Raw genomic sequence first — 16,415 nt, forward strand, 5'->3', positions numbered from 1 at the left:
CACCACCCCCAATTGGCCACCATTAATTCTTAAACTCACCCCCAACCCCACTACCATTAAAAGTCACGAATCACTCCAACCACTGATACTCTAAAACCCAAGAAAAATTTATTTTACAATATAAAAAATAAAAAAAAAAAAAAAAAAAATTTAGGGTAGTGACAGCATGGGTGGGGGATGGGTTGAGGTGGCGCAATCTAGGTAGTGTGATTATGCTCACCCTTATCTTCATGATTGTCAATTGAGCGTGAGACTAAGAGTGAGTGGATGAGCTCAGATTGGAGCTAAACAAAATCGGGGGAGGAAGAGGGATGGGTCGAGTAAGTGAAAGAGAGAGGACAAAAGTGGAGTAGATGAGAAACTACCTTCACCAACAAAGGGGCTTGCAGGCACAACAGCAAGGCCTTGGGTCGGGGATTGGATCTAAGCTTCACCAGTGGTAGCTCTCTGTGTCCTTCAGCTTGGGCTTGGCGTGAGTGATGAGATGAATTTTTGGAGGAGCGGAAATGGCTTGAAGGTAATATTATCATGTGAAATATTTTACAGGTGTGGGTGGGGTATTTTATGGTCAAATTAATGTAATTTCAATTTGACTTTAATTTCTTAAGCTGTCAAACACCATAATGGTGTAAAACATTTTCCAAATTATAATTACACCTAAAACAAACACAGCTTAACTACAAAAGAAAATTCCCCCCCCCCCTCCAAAAAAAATCTTCTTCTTTTTTTCAATTAAATTTTCATTTGTGCTAATTAAAACCCAGAAGTGAAATTCATTTTTTCACAACACGGTCTTATCTAAAAATTTGGCAAAGCCAATCATTTTCTCAGTTGAATGGACCTTCCTTCCCAATTCATATACTAGTCCTATTTTGTAGAAATTTAAGTTACAATATTAAGTTCACCATCATGCAAGACCCAATGGCAATCTTATATAATTGTACATGTTCATCGTGGTACAATGTTAGAAATGCTAAGCTCATTTACAGAGAATTCATCAATCTGAGTGAATTTATCCACAGAGAATGCAGGGTGTTTTGGTTCAGGAAGGGCTATTGATTCACTTCCCAGCAGAACTACAACAGTCGACATGGTGGGTCTGTCGTTTGGATTTTCCTGCACGCACAAAAGTCCGATATGTATGCACCTTACAATTTCTGATGTCCAACATGATTCCATCAAGAAGTTGTCCACGAACTCTAACACTTTATCTTCACACCACAATCTCCATGCCTATCAATTTAGATTGCAAATGGAGTTATATTTCATATATGCTATCCCATTTTCACTTTGTCTAATTCTAATTCAAGTTGACAAAAGTTAACATACATATGCAAGGAGTGTCTGGGCATGTTCTGTAAGGTAGAAGCCACTGTTCCTTTTCCCACTAATAATCTCAAGCAAGATTACACCAAAGCTAAAGACATCAGACTTCACAGAGAATACTCCTTCCAATGCATATTCTGGAGCCATGTACCCACTTTTTGGATACCAACATTATTATTATTAAAAATAAATAAAAAATAAAAACCCAAGAAGAAGAGAAATAAAAGAAGCAGCAACTTACTATGTTCCTACAACTCTTTTGGTGCTAGCTATATTCTGGTTTTCACAAAAGATCCTCGCCATTCCAAAATCCGATATTTTGGCAACCATGTCATGGTCCAACAACACATTGCTAGGCTTCAAGTCCCTATGAATAATTTTAAGTCGGGAGTCCTCATGAAGATATAGAAGTCCTCTGGCAATCCCACTAATAATATTATTGCAAGTCTTCCAATCAAGTTGTGAGCGTCTTTTTGAATCTAAAAGTCAATATTAACGTTAAGTTATGACATCATGTATAAATTTGAATTAGAAATCTTCAAGAAATCCAAAATACTATGAAGCTTATAAAATAGAATGTAGGAAGAAACAAACCAAAAATAAAAAAATCTAGGCTTTTGTTAGGCATGAACTCATATACAAGCAGCTTTTCCTCTCCCTCTATGCCACATCCCAATAGCCTCACAAGATTTTTGTGTTGAAGTTTTGCAATAAGTAGGACCTCATTTTTGAATTCCTCTAAGCCTTGCAATGACTTCATTGAGAACCTTTTAACGGCTACTTCTTTCCCTTCAAGTAGCACACCCTGAATGACATAATCTCCAAACAAGAAAATTTAGGACCTAGTTGTTAAATGGTATGGATTGCATTAAATTACCATTAGAAGACTTTTGTGTGCACGAACAATAATAATATTAGCTCACTTTGATTTATGGGTTTGGGAACAGCTTATTTGTGGTATGTTATTTGCATAGTTTTTATTGAAAGATATAATTTTTAGTAAATTTTATGTTAAATGTGTGACAAGAAGCTAAAAGTTAAATTATTTCCAAAAAAAAAACCTAAAGGTTAAATTATTTGCCTAAAAGTTGAGATAAAAAGGAAAAATTAATAAACAAATAAGTACAAGCCAAGCGCACTTGGAAGCTTTTTCACTACTCAGTTTGGGAATTCAACATAACAAAGGATCCTAGCCAACTTAAATTGTTTTTAATATGCATATTGTTCCGTCTGCTATATGTATATATTGTTAGGTTTGCTATTTTTGATAATAAAAAAACACAGCTCCTAGCCATTTTTATGAGAGAGAGAGAGAGAGCATTTAAGAGCAAACTGGAAAAAATCTCCTCACCATCGTTGTATTGAGTTCTTGATGTTGCTTTGCTTTTACAATACATTGATTAAGGCAATATCATATAAACAACTTTATCTACTCCGCTTCTATTTTAATAACATTGTAAGCAAGAGTGAGGTTGAAACCACATAGCCAAAATTCAATGAGGTTCACTGAGTAAAGTGTCAAGATCGAGGTTCTTGAAGTGGCAAAGGTTTTGGTTTAGAGGAGATCACTATATTAGAATTCCGAATGTTCTGGGATTACCATGATAAAAAGGCAAGCTGAGTGTTTGCAAAGGTTGCATAGGTCTAGACGAGGGCAAAGTTTTGTAAGTCTCTAACTATGTAATCCTTCTTTTTAGTTTTTACATTGTTTTCAACGGTTTTTCATGCAGTGGTTTTTCCTTTCGAAAGGTTTTCCTGTTATGACCCGAGATAAGCTAGATAAATTTTTATTTGCTTTAGAAGTATTAAAATTTTGGCTTGGTGATTGATATTTATTTGAATAAGGTAGTAGTAGATTAGTATTGATATTTGCTTGTATTTAAATTGATCCATATGTTTTAGGATAGGATTAGTTCCTATATTTTAGAATTTTTTTGAATGCATTAATGAGAATTAATAAGTATAAAATTAACCACAAATGTCTATTTTCTCTCTCAAGTTCAAGAAATTGGTCATCTCGAATTAATTACACTATCTTTTATTTCTCAGTTTATAACATTTCCTTTAATTTTCCATCTCAAATACATGCTCTAGTCACAAATAATAAAGATTATATGGATTCTACGTACCTTGTAAACTTTACCAAATCCACCTTCACCAATTATGTTGTCATCTGAGAATTTGTTTGTGGCAGCTTCAATTGTCTCAAAATCAAATTGCAAGGATTCTACATTCGTTATTTCACTTGCATCTGCTAATCATCAAAAAATAAATAAACATCAGAGATTACACTACGAAGAGCATTGTTTGCAGATATGATTTGGTGAGACTTCGTACATAATCAATATAATCTTCATCATTTCTGATAAACTACCAACCATACTAGAAGTTTTTTTTTTTTAATCAATAATCTTTATTGAAATAGTTGGAGAACCAGCAACAACACAGAACCACAAACGACCCAAACCAGCAACAAATCAGACAAGGTTCCCAAAAAGCAATGCCAATAACAACAAACCAACAAGAACCTCAACTAAGCTCCAGCCACTCAAAGCAACACCACCTACAAACCTGCTGAACCATAACAGAACTACAATACCAAAATGAATAAACCAACTAACAAATTAAAGCACAACCAAGACAAAATACAACCAATATTCAACAACAGATAGCCAGCAAACCAAACAACAAACAACTTCATAAAGCTAGAAGGGAGGCCTAGTCTGCATCCTTAAGCTAAGTAGATGCTCTCTGAAGAACAGAATCTATGAATCCCCATCTACAGCAGAGCATCTGATTAATATCCTTCCTTATTCAAATCTTGACTTACTTTCTGATAAGCTCCACAATCTAATCTTTCGTTTAAATCAATCCTTGAATTATAATTGGATTTCTACAGACTCCAAATGTGATAAACAGCAGCACTAAGCCCCAATTTACTAAGATTTCAAGGATTTTCCTTTCCATTGTTTTACTGCCCACGAACAAGGTCATCCCAATCATGCCTTATGCAATCTTGACAGAACCAACACTTGACCTTCCTCCAAATTCTACTAGAATTTTAACCTACAAATAATAAGGAATTTATTATTTCTAATTTATATAGTTTTTAACGCTCCCTCACGTGTGGCTTAAAACACATTCTTAATGAAAATGAGGAGAGTGTGACATGGATTTATGATGTGAACTTAAAACCACTTGCATACCATGATAACTTAGGAGGCCGTCAGATTTCCAAGAATTCTTTTTGTTTGTAGCATTGGACTTCTTTCTTGCTTTCCTCCTTTGGAAACAGTAAAGCAGAATGACTAGCACCACAGACGCAGCAATTGTAACACCAATAACGATAGCTATTACCATTGAGATTTTGCCTTTTCCTGCAAAAACAATATCATGTACAATGTTAATAGTCAGTTACAAGAAGTGCGGCCTAGATCCTAATAAAGTAAAGATGAGGGTTGAAACTTGAATCACTAATTTTTAGTTTGAATTATAAAATGGATCCTCTCAAATAAACATGATCTTGATAGGATATGTACCTTTTAGTTGTGGGGCATCAGCTTGAGCTTGTACATGGTAAAACGCGTAAACTTCATACCTAATGTTACAACTAGGAGACAGAACTCGCCCCCCTCTCTTTCCATCATAAGATTTACACAACTTAGCTATGGCTCCCTGAAGACACCTATTGCAACCAAAGCTGGATAGGTCAGGGGTACACTCCACAAGGCTGTATAGCGATTGCGATTCGGTAAATTTGGTTTCTTTGGTAGCGAACTTTTTAGCACCGGACAAAGCATTTGCGGCCGCTGGCACCAAGTCACTCAATGCTTTTTCCACTAGCTTAAGTAAGCGAGCTCTCTCTGTTATATCCAAGAAGTTCCACAGAACCTTTCTCGGCTCGTCTTCCATGACGGAGAAGAAGGATCGATTTGAGTAGCGTAACACACATTCATCATACCATATCACACCCACTTTTTCATCTGGGCAGTACAGCTGAACCATCTCTTTGGTTGCGGTTGACACGCAGTCTCGGCACTCATTGGTGGTGAGGTCACCACGGCAGAGGAAGAGGCCGTAAACTGTGTTCTCTGGAGTTTGAGTTTGACCCGCTGTGGTGTTGTAGAAACCGGTTTCAGTGGTGGAATTTCCGGAAAGGAAAGAGAGGAGGTGGCTGAGATTAGACCGGTAGGTGCTATTGGGGGAGAAAGTGGTTTGGTTTGAACAGAAATGGTAGCGGTATTGAGCTGCTTTACTCGTAAGGCATAGGGAGGTGAGTATGGAAAGGAGCACTAGATGCATCGAGACACTGGAAGAAGGGATGCCCATATTTATATGAGCAGTCTTGTCTCGTGCTCTTGCTGCTCAGACTCAGGAGTCTCTGGTGTCATTTCCATGGATAAGGTTTTGTTAATAAAACATTTTATTGCAAGTAAAAACTGGGTAGAAACCAGAAATTCCACAGAAAATTGTTAGTACTCCAAAAAAAGAAAAAAGAAAAAGTAAAAAAAGAGCGTTGTGAACATATGGTTAAAAAACAAAAGAGCAGTGTGTGGGTCAATACCTTTTTTTAATGATCTGGTTCCCAAGGAGAATATCCCTCCCTCCACCACACTCTCACGACCATGGTTTTAAAAACTGGACCGGTCATCAAACCGTTTTTTTTTTAATTTTCTGTTCAACTTCAATTTTTGGCTGGTTTTTTGGTTTTGACCGGTTATTGATCGGTTTTTGGGCTTTTAACCGGACCGGATTGGCTCCTAGTTCCCGATTGAATTGGCCGGTCCGGTCTGGTTTTTAAAATAGTGCTCATGACCTCCCACTGTTCATGTCCCTTTCAAGAGAGAACGTGACCGAAGTGGAATCAAGAAAGAAAGAATAAAAAGAAACGGAAAAGAAAGAAAAGAAGAAAGAGAATTGATGTCACAATGCTTTAAGTAGGTCTTGTTATCTTTGTGTATTTACCAAAATGTATAGTTTTAAAAATTGGATCGGATTGGCCGATCCGACTAATTGACTCTAGAATCAGCCACAATTTGGTTTGAAAAAACCCCAATCGGTCAAAAACTAATTAAAAAATCTGGTTAAATTGGGAATTAGAGGAAAATCCGATTTTGCCCCTAATTCAGTTTTTAAAATTATGCCAAAATGTCATTTAACTCATAACTTGGAATATGAAAACACAGAAAATTTGTTCTTAATTCTCAATTCTCATCACTCTAACTCATTTTTTTGAGTTACGAGTGATGAAAACTAAGAAAAGAAATCAGGCCAAACAAATAAAGTTGATGTGGGGCTCACGAAAAGTGAGTTATGAACGATAAGAATTGAATGATAATTGATGAAAATCACTTAAACCAAACAAGTTCTAACTACTGGCCAATCAATGCTTCTTCCTTTTCTTCCTTCCTTTCTTTCTTTCATTCTTTTTTTGTTTTTTGTTTTTTTTTTGAAGCTCTCATTCAACTTTCTAGTAATTTCCACTTACCATTACTCTACTTTCTAGCCATGAACTACTCAATTCTAAAAGTTTCTTATCTTGGTGCAATTTTTCTCTTAGGGTGTGTTTGGGCGACATCAATTTTAACTTTAAACTTTTAGCTTTTAACTTTTATGTACATTTTTTTTAAACCTCTTTTTTTCCCCCCCCGTATTTTCTCACTTTTTCAAAATGTTTCAAAGTATAAGTATATTTTAGCACACTTTCAGTAAAATGTTTTCAGCAAAAAGTTAGATAAGCTTTCCTAAAAGACATTTATCCTTTAAAAATAACTTATTTAGCTAAAACTGAAATTTTTTACTGAAAGTGTAAAAAAAAAATTAAAAACTGCTAAATAGTACAATGGGACCCATGAATAATACCAAAAAGTGCAATGAGACCTATAAATAGTACCAAAAGAAGTTAAAAACTCAAATAAACTGAAACTTGTATCACATCCCAAACAAGCTCTTAGTCTCACTCGTCATTGACTTCTATCCATTTAGTGATCTCATAGTCACATTCACATTCTCATTCAATTGCTTTCTTTTTTTCTTAATAAAGAGTTTTCTTACTTCAAGTTTAGGGATAATGGCTATAAAGAGTACAAAATTTTTCTTTATTTTATTTTATTTATAGTTCAGTTCAATTTCTATTTATTAATCTTGTGGCTTATGATTTTTTTTTTTTTTTTAAATTTAAGCCAATTGATTATCCATGGATGAATACACTTTTCTGTTATGTTCGTTTCAATTATTTAAAGAATAGATAAATTTGATGCCAAATGTTTTACTCTTATAATGCCACATTGCCACTTTAAGGCCAAGATGTGGAATCCTTTTTTTTTTTACATGTGTATTGCAAACTATAAAATTTTTGTATAATAAAAAGGATTTAGAAAGATAAAATGCTCTTATAGAGCTTTGAGTTTTTACATGAATGAAGATTCAAAATGATAGTTTAGTCTTGGCCTCCCCAAACACAAATTTCTAGTTCCGCCCCTAGTCAACATAAACTTCTTTTTCAACGGTTTAAGATTCATGAATGGTAAACTTACATGTTTTCTTTTTTCTTTTTGATAGATAATATTTGGGAGGGGAATGTGACATTTGAACAAGGGCTACTACAAAATATGGTATTAGCATTTTGCATTCAAAATCACTTGAATCCCAAATTTTCAAATATTATTTTCTAATTTGTGCAATGGACAAAAAAGTAAATGTGATTTTTTTTTTCTTTTGTAAATTTTCTAAATATAAATTTTAATAATTATAGTAGTTATTAATAGTTATTTATTATGATTGTGTTTACATATGGAACTATATATTTTAGCATAACACATTAATTATGATTTTGTTTATATATAGAATTATATATTCTAACATTTAAAGAGAATTAGAATTTTAGTGGAGAGTATAAATATAGAATAGAATTTAAATTTAATTAAAAAATAAATTTAACTAATGAAGTGTAAAAATTTTGAAACCTCAAAAGCTTATGTGACACAATATTATGTGATTAACCAAAACTCAAACGTATTTGATATATATTATGTGGCACATGCATAAAGGAATTCCAAGCATTTAAAGAGAAGTAGACAGATTACACGCCTATTTAGATGAAAAGTTTCATGCTCTAGAAGATAACTAATAGCCCAAAATTTTCTTCAATTGTTCATCTAAATCTTTAGTTTCATCTAGTATTGGAAAAACGATTAGAATGGGCCAAAATTTCACCTAAGGTGGAATAGGAGGGTCACCGTTCTAGTTTGCATAATAGAACAAGATTTTTTGTTTGTTCTAGCTAGAATGGAATGGTATTCAAAACCACGCTAACTCACTTAGTGGTTGGGCTAGCCCGATTTTGAGTTCCCTTGGCAGTGGGTATTCATGTAAGGACTTAAATTAAAATGCTACATGATGTCCTGGTCCAAAATCCAAAATTTTAAATTTTAAGGGTTATAATCAAAATAGCACAAAGTTAGAGGATATAATTTGTAATTTGGTTCTAAAAAGATACAAAATAATTGTTACTCAACATATTTCAAATCACCAAAAACGTGACTATTTTTTTTGCCACTCGTCATTGGCCAACCGACCATTCAATTATTTTAGCTTTTCTCTTTCGGCCGATTGAATTTTCTCGGTAGGGCATGGATGAAATCTTGGCCCTCTTTTGCCCCATTGTAATTCGTAAGTGTGTACCACCATCACACACTCACATCATGACACAATCATATCATGACAAATAGTACATGAGTATTTTACTATCAGTCTATCACATTGACCTTGAATATTTGTCTAAATAACCTTTTCTAGGCTTACAACCTTGATGATTTCAATAGTTATCTGCTTGCCCAATAATATTTTTGATATATATATATTTATGACGTGGCAATCATTTTTCCAAACTCAACACTCTATAGAATAGAAAGCCATGTAATGCGAAGTTCCAATTGCCAGTGTTGTAGCCATAGTTCTCAGAACCAGACCGGACCGGAAGGTCGGACCGTGAAAATCGTGAACCGTGATAAAAATCAGTTTTTTAAGCATAAAGAACCGGACATATGTGGCAATTCCGTGAACCCCTAAAACCGGGGTTGGACCGTACAAACCGGTCAAGAGCTGTGCGGTCCAACCCTTTAACAATTTTTTTTTTTTTTTAAAACAACTTAACACAATTTTATTCTACTTAATTAAATTATCCATCTCTTACAAGGAATAAAAAAAATTATAATTAAAATCCTTCAAAGATATTCAACTTTACTTCAAAAATTAATCATAAATTTTAATGTTTTCATGGTTATTATTTTATCTTATTAACTTTCTTATTTAATTATTAAATATATGCTTGAAAATTATTAAATTTCCCTCACATATATAGATATATTAGTCAATTTTGCTAGTTTTATAAATTTAATACCTATATTTAGACTTTAATTAATTATTAAATTAATTATGACGTCATCACGGTTCGACTCCGGTTTGACCTCGATTCAACCTCAAAAACGTTGAACCTCTTCCTTTTACGGACGGTCCGGGTCTGAAAACCTTGGTTGTAGCTTAGCTATCACTTTTACGAAGATATTAAGAAATTAAATTCTCTAACTCCAACTATTGATTTATCTAGAAACAAATTAAAAAATTGCTAACCACATCTTGCCGCACAAACTCGTGCACATTTCTTGCCCTTCATCTTGTTCAAACTTGAAATTAATGTGTGTCTAGTAAGATGTCATTGCTAAGCTTCAAGTTCCTATGAATGATTTTAAGCCAGGAGACCTCATGGAGATATAGAAGTATTTTGGCTAGGAAGCATGAACATTTTATTTTGGATGCCATATCCATGTTGGATCCAAGATACGTTTGGAACATTTTTGCACATTTGTTTTAGCCTTATCCTTTTTTTTTTTTTTTTTTTTTTTTTTTAATTATTGGACACAGCTAGGACACTATTTAAAAATAAAAATAAAAATATTTTTAATAATTAATTAGTTTGTGTATCTTCGCCATACCATATCTTAATTTTTTAAAAATTGTTATATCGCAGTATCTTACCTGTGTTTGTGTCCTTGCTTCCTAGTTCTCTGGGAATCTCACCAATAATGTCATAGCATGTCTTCCAATCAAGTTGCAAGCTTCTTTCTTAATCTAAAATTAAGTACTAAAGGAATGTTTAGTGCAAGACATGTGTAAAATTCATTAAGTCGTAATTAAAAGCACCTAGTAATTGGTTGTGTCAATTTTCAAAAGCATGGGCTTCTTCTTAAAGCAAAAATACTAAATACACAACAAATTTCATAACTTGTTAAGGAGGTAAACTATGATTAGTATGACACCACCTTCACATGGGATCAACACTAACATTCACAACATGTCATCTTCGCATTAACCCAGCCATGCTATGTACTCACTACTCATTATGAATCTCTTAGAGCAAGTGTCATATGATTTAGGCAAAACTATATTCTTGGTTTTTAAAATTTACCTGGTAGCGCTTTTAGTCTCTTAAGTTTAAAATGAGCGTTATTAGTCCTTAAATAAATGAACGATGTTTGTTTCTCTATTAATTTCTGTTAATTTTTTTACTTATGTGTCTAACGAAACAATGGCATGACAATTTTTTGATGAGGTAAAAAATATTTATTATTAAAAAATGACACATGGATCTAACGGCAACCCATTTCTATTTGGGCCATCCCCTAAAATGCTAGTTGGGGAGAGTGAAAACCGGACCTTGTAGTTGCCAGAGACTTGTAGAAGAGAAACGGCAGCGCCGATGAAGAGGGAGGCGAAGACGGAGACTTTGAAAGGCATAATGTGTTAGTCTTTGGCGTGGCCTCTTTCTATACCATCGCTAGCTATATCCCACCACAGGGCAAAGCAAGACTTTTTTGACTTCTTTCTGTTGTTTTGATTTAAATTCCTGTGTTAATTTGTTCATCCCCTTAAATGGCTTTTTTGTTGTTGTTTTAAATCTATATTTCTTCATTTATATCCATATACCCACTTGCATACGATGGTTACTTTGTAATTTCAATTACCATAGAGTAAATTAGACTTATAATGATGCCAAATTTTCCTTTATATGTAATATGGGATTCTGCAATCTGAGATTTTGAGTTCTATTGAATTAAAATTGAGTAGAACCGTGTTTTTGCTTGTTTTGTTTGATTGATATCCTTTGTGGGTTTGTGTTCAATCGTTGGATTAAAGAGTTAAATCGGCTTTGAAGGTTGGTCGCTTTGCCGTTGTTCCCGTCCTCCAATTTTTTGGCACCCACAGGCTTCGCCTCTCTCTCCAGTTACTAGCATTTTATGTTCTAAGAGTTTGAAAGGGCACACAGACCCAACACCCAAATAGAAATGGGTTCCATGTTAGATCCATGTGTAATTTTCTAATAGTTTAAATTCCATTCACACCCTATGAGATTTGGCGAATACCCACCAAGTTTAAGGCTTTTCAAGATTAACCAATTTAGTCTTTAAAGTAAATTTAGTCCCTAAAGCAATTGAAAAAAAAAAAAAAAAACTAATTGTTTAGGGACTAAGTTGACTTTAAGAATCAAAAAATCTTGGGTTTGGTTGTTATTAGTCCAAACTTTAGGGTATAATATTGCTCATTTTTACCTCATCAGAAAATTACTAACAAAGTTAACAGAGGAAATAATATTGCTCGTTTTTTAAACGTTGGGCTTTGAAGGTTGGTCCCATCCTCCAATTCTTCGGCACCCACAGGGTTCGCCTCTTTCTCTAGCTACTAGCATTTTATGTTCTACGGGTTTGAAAGGCACACAGACCCAACACCCAAATAGAAATGGTTTCCCCGTTAGATCCATGTGTAATTTTTTAATTGTGCAAATTCCATTCACATCCTATGAGATTTGGACTAAAACCTATTCATATTTTGTAGTTATTTAGCCTACAATATTAATTTCACTTTCAAGCAAGACCCATTGGCAATCTTATATAGTTGTATGCGTTCATTGTGGTACAATACTAGAAAAGCTAAGCTCATTTATAGAGAATTCATCAATCTGAACAAATCTATCCAAAGAGAATGCAGGGTGCTTTGGTTGAGGAAGCACTATTGATTCAATTCCCGGCAAAACTACCACAATCGATATGGTGGGTCTGTCTTGTGGATTTTCCTGCACACACAAAAGCCCAATATGTATGCACCTTACAATTTCTGATGTCCAACATGATTCCATCAAGGAGTTGTCCACAAACTCCAACACTTTTCCTTCACACCAGAGTCTCCATGCCTATCAACTTAGATTGCAAATGGAGTTATATTTCATATATGCTATCTCATTTTCACTTTGTCTAATTCTAATTCAAGCAGACAGAAGTTAACATACATATGCAAGGAGTGTTTGGGCATGTTCTGTAAGGTAGAAACCACTGTTCTTTTTCCCACTAACAATCTCAAGCAAGATTACACCAAAGCTGAAGACATCTGACTTCACAGAGAATACTCATTCCATTGCATATTCTGGAGCTATGTACCCGCTTTTTGTATACAAACATTATTATTATTATTATTATTATTAAAACCAAAAAGAAGAGAATGATATAGGAAGAAGTGGCTTACTATGTTCCTATAACTCTTTTGGTGTTAGCTACATTTTGGTTTTCGCTAAAGATCCTTGCCATTCCAAAATCTGATATTTTGGCAACCATATCATGGTCCAACAACACATTGCTAGGCTTCAAGTCCCTGTGAATGATTTTAAGACAGGAGTCCTCATGAAGAAATTGAAGTCCTCTGGCAATCCCACTAATAATCGTATAGCTAGTCTTCCAATCAAGTAACCTTTTTGAATTTGAAATTAAATTCTAATGTTAAGTTATGACATCACGTGTAAATGTCAACTGTATTAATCAATCTACAAGCAATCCAAAATATTATCAAGCTTATGAAACAAAAGGCAGGAAGAAACAAACCAAAAATAAAACTATCAAGGCTTTTGTTGGGCATGAACTCATACACAAGTAACTTTTCCTCTCCCTTTGTGCCCCATCCCAATAACCTCACAAGATTTTTGTGCTAAAGTTTAAGTATGACCTCGTTTTTGAATTCCTCTAAGCCTTGTAATGACTTTGTTGAGAACCTTTTAACTGGTATTTTCTTCCCTTCAAGTAGCACACCCTGAATGAAAATAACCTCCAAATTGACAAATTAAGGACCAAATAAGTCGGTGTGGGACTCGAGTTCCATGTAAAGTACTCGAGTTAATGGAACTTGAGTACTTCACATGGAACTCGAGTACTTTACATGGAACTTGAGTTCCATGAACTCGAGTTCTAGAATTTTTTTTTTTATTTAAATTTTTTAATTTTCTATAACTCGATTGTCCAAAAATCGAGTTTTAAATTAAAACATGATTTTTAGAAAATCGAGTTTCAAATCAGGAGCATTTCCCTAATTAGTTTCAGATATGGGGTATTTTGCTAAAAAGTTTTGGTGAAAGAGGCAATTGTCCATTTTCTCCATGGTTTTTCCATTCAAAAGGTTATTATTCTTTAGTATTTTTTTTTATTCCTCAATATTGTGTGGTTAATTGTTTAAATTGATCATTTTTGCATTGTTAATCACTAAGGGATTTGAATCCCAACTTTAGAAGCTTTTAAAATTCTCTGTGTATGCTTTTTTCGAGTACTAAAAAAAACGCAAGAAATGAATTTCAACTATATATATATATATACCTTGTAAACTTTTCCAAATCGACCTTCACCGATCTTGTTGTCATCTGAGAATTTGTTTTTGGCGGCTTCAATTGTCCCAAAATCAAAATCCAGGGATTCTATAGTTGTTATTTCACTTGTAGCTAGACATCCAAAAATAAATAATTGTAAGAGATTACATTACAAAGAGCAATGTTTGCAAATATGATGATTTCCTGGTTTTTACTGTGTGGTTTCCTGGGTCATCATATCATTGTGTTATTTACTTTTCCGCTGCTTTATATTCTTGATATGATTGTTTGATTGTGATAACCTAGATTTGCATAATTTGACTAAGTTAATAACTTGGTAATTAACTAGGTTAATCTGGTTGGTTTAAGTTCTCTAAAACCGTTCAAGTTAGAACTCTAATTTGTAATATTGGCAAACCATGATCAAAATAATATGTTTAGTCTTGTTTAGGCTTGCTCAAAGTTATATATTTTATGTAAAGTTGGAATCAAGAGGCTGCAAATGCATTGGTGTATTTTGTCCTGGCTCAATCGATCGAAAGTTAGACTCGATTGATCGAAAGTCGGCTAGAATGTTTTTCTACAGAATTTTCCAACTCAGCCCTACCTCATTAAACGTTTTGGGTTTTCTATTTTTTACCCTAGGTATAAAAGGCAAAACCCTAGCCACGTTTTAGAGAGTTGCTCTAGGTGTATTGTTGCTCATACATTGCGGTTTGTGTGAATCTCTTGTGAGATCCTTAAGGAGCTTTCCTTCACGTATACTTAGGGTTTTCTAGGTAGAGATATTTTTCAATACCTTGATGATCAACTCAGTTGTTGCCATTGAAGTTTAAAGAATAACAAGCGTGGGTGCTTGTAACTGGTGGAGAATCCAAGAAAGAAGGAGTTCGTGGATTCGGAGCTTGCACGTGGTCATGTCAGTAAGTTCTACTGGTGGGTAGTATTAGGAAGTCAAGCGGGGAGCTTGTAAGTCCTTTTGTATAAACCTCGATTCTTTCGCATAGTGGATTCAAGTTTATCTTGAGGATAGCTAGATCAAATCATCCCTAGGTTTTTACCGTGTGGCTTCCTGGGTCATCATATCATTGTGTTATTTACTTTTTTGCTGCTTTATATTCTTGATATGATTATTTGATTGTGATAACCTAGATTTGCATAATTTGACTAAGTTAATAATTTGGTAATTAACTAGGTTAATCTGGTTGGTCAATTTATTTACACATAACATGTCTTGTGTACCTTGTTTAGTTTTGATGAGCTTATTTATTACACTTTACTAGTTAAAACTTTGTAGTGCATGTTGTGTGGGAAAGATGTTTATGGTGTTTACCACTTTGTCTTAATCTTGAAGTCACATGTTATTTAACTATCGGACTTGATCCTTTTGAGAAAGGCATAAATAACCATCTCACCACTGTTCACTAGCCAATCATGACTACCTTAGTGCATATCATAAGATTTTGTACTTTTGTAACACATACACAAAAAGAACATAAGGTGTCGCCTCATTTAATGGCTTGATGCTTAAAATTGGTGTGTACTATTAGGCTTGATGTCAACTCACATAATTAAAATTGATGTGTACTATTAGGCTTGATGCCAATTTACATAACTAAAATCTGTGTGTACATTATGAGACAAAATTCAAGAAAATTACATGATTGCAAGCTTATGTTCTAGGAGATGTGGAAGTTATATGATGTAACTCTTTAGGTGATAGTCTCTTTCGAATTCTATGTGATGGATTTTGTAGACTTTGTGATTGATTGCTATTCACATATCACTTCACATGTATCTCAAACTTTTGCTAGTTGCACACACTACACAAGTTACTCTTTGCTAAACACTGTACATGTTATTGTGTGTGTTTTTGGTCTTACCAACCAAGTTTGAAAATACCTTGAGTATTATGCAAAACATTTGTTTGCTGAGAATTTAAAGTGAGAATGGTTGAAATTTTCTTTGAAAAACTAGGATTAAAACTTGGGTTTTTGAAAAAGCATTTCATCTCATACTCATGCATTATGTTCTTCAATTTTAATGTTTTAAGAGTCGTGCCCAAAATGTGTTTATTCTTTTTCAAAAATTTTTTTTTTAAAATTTTTGTGAGCCTTTGCCTGTTTCGATCGACCCATTCTATTTTTCGATCGATCGAAAATGTGCTTAAATTCCTTTTAAAAGTCTCGGGTTGATTCGATCGATCGAATGTAATTTTCGATCAATCGAATATCGCGAATAAGGTTTTTAAAAACACTGTTCTTGACTTTTTTAACTCACCTTTTCAAAAAGTTTTCAAAACTTTCTTTCTCTCTCCGACTCGGCAAGGCCAAAGCTTCAATTTTTTGTTGTTTTCTTTCGGATTTTTTGCAAGGTTTTTGTCTTCAAGGGCCGGTATGTCAATTTTACC

At 34.0% G+C, this 16,415-nt stretch overlaps 2 protein-coding genes across 3 annotated transcripts in view; both read right to left on the reverse strand.

The window, feature by feature from the left end:
• Nucleotides 1-846: 846 nt before the first annotated feature.
• LOC112036334 (cysteine-rich receptor-like protein kinase 44) lies at nt 847-5,846 on the reverse strand. Of its 2 annotated transcripts, none has more exons than XM_024069149.2 (7): nt 4,866-5,846; nt 4,533-4,703; nt 3,456-3,580; nt 1,921-2,131; nt 1,568-1,805; nt 1,330-1,480; nt 847-1,233 (listed from the first exon to the last, which is right to left on the reverse strand). In XM_024069149.2, exons 1-7 carry the CDS (start codon nt 5,653-5,655, stop codon nt 949-951), a joined length of 1,971 nt encoding a protein of 656 aa, XP_023924917.2. In that variant the 5' UTR covers nt 5,656-5,846; the 3' UTR covers nt 847-948. The 2 variants fall into 2 exon arrangements, with proteins under 2 accessions (XP_023924917.2, XP_023924916.2); XM_024069148.2 differs by having other exon boundaries at nt 3,456-3,577; nt 4,866-5,845.
• A 4,487-nt stretch (nt 5,847-10,333) lies between these two features.
• LOC112036315 (cysteine-rich receptor-like protein kinase 15) overlaps nt 10,334-16,415 on the reverse strand; it is a 37,378-nt gene continuing 31,296 nt past the window's right edge. Inside the window, 4 exon segments of the mRNA XM_065780235.1 lie at nt 10,334-10,399; nt 12,299-12,571; nt 12,668-12,818; nt 12,901-13,011. Of these exon segments, the coding sequence (XP_065636307.1) occupies nt 10,334-10,399; nt 12,299-12,571; nt 12,668-12,818; nt 12,901-13,011 (601 nt within the window).

This window comes from Quercus suber, unplaced genomic scaffold (genome assembly GCF_002906115.3).
Source record: "Quercus suber isolate HL8 unplaced genomic scaffold, Cork oak 2.0 scaffold_228, whole genome shotgun sequence".
NCBI lineage: Eukaryota > Viridiplantae > Streptophyta > Magnoliopsida > Fagales > Fagaceae > Quercus > Quercus suber.

What these genes read in the sequence shown, in the direction of transcription:
- LOC112036334 (XM_024069149.2), bottom strand. Translation starts at nt 5,655, where the DNA reads ATGGGCATCCCTTCTTCCAGTGTCTCGATGCATCTAGTGCTCCTTTCC. An exon ending in AAAAGAGTTGTAGGAACATA is followed by an intron (nt 1,481 to 1,567) that starts GTAAGTTGCTGC and finishes GTATCCAAAAAG; the next exon opens with TGGGTACATGGCTCCAGAAT. An exon ending in CCCAGACACTCCTTGCATAT is followed by an intron (nt 1,234 to 1,329) that starts GTATGTTAACTT and finishes CTAAATTGATAG; the next exon opens with GCATGGAGATTGTGGTGTGA.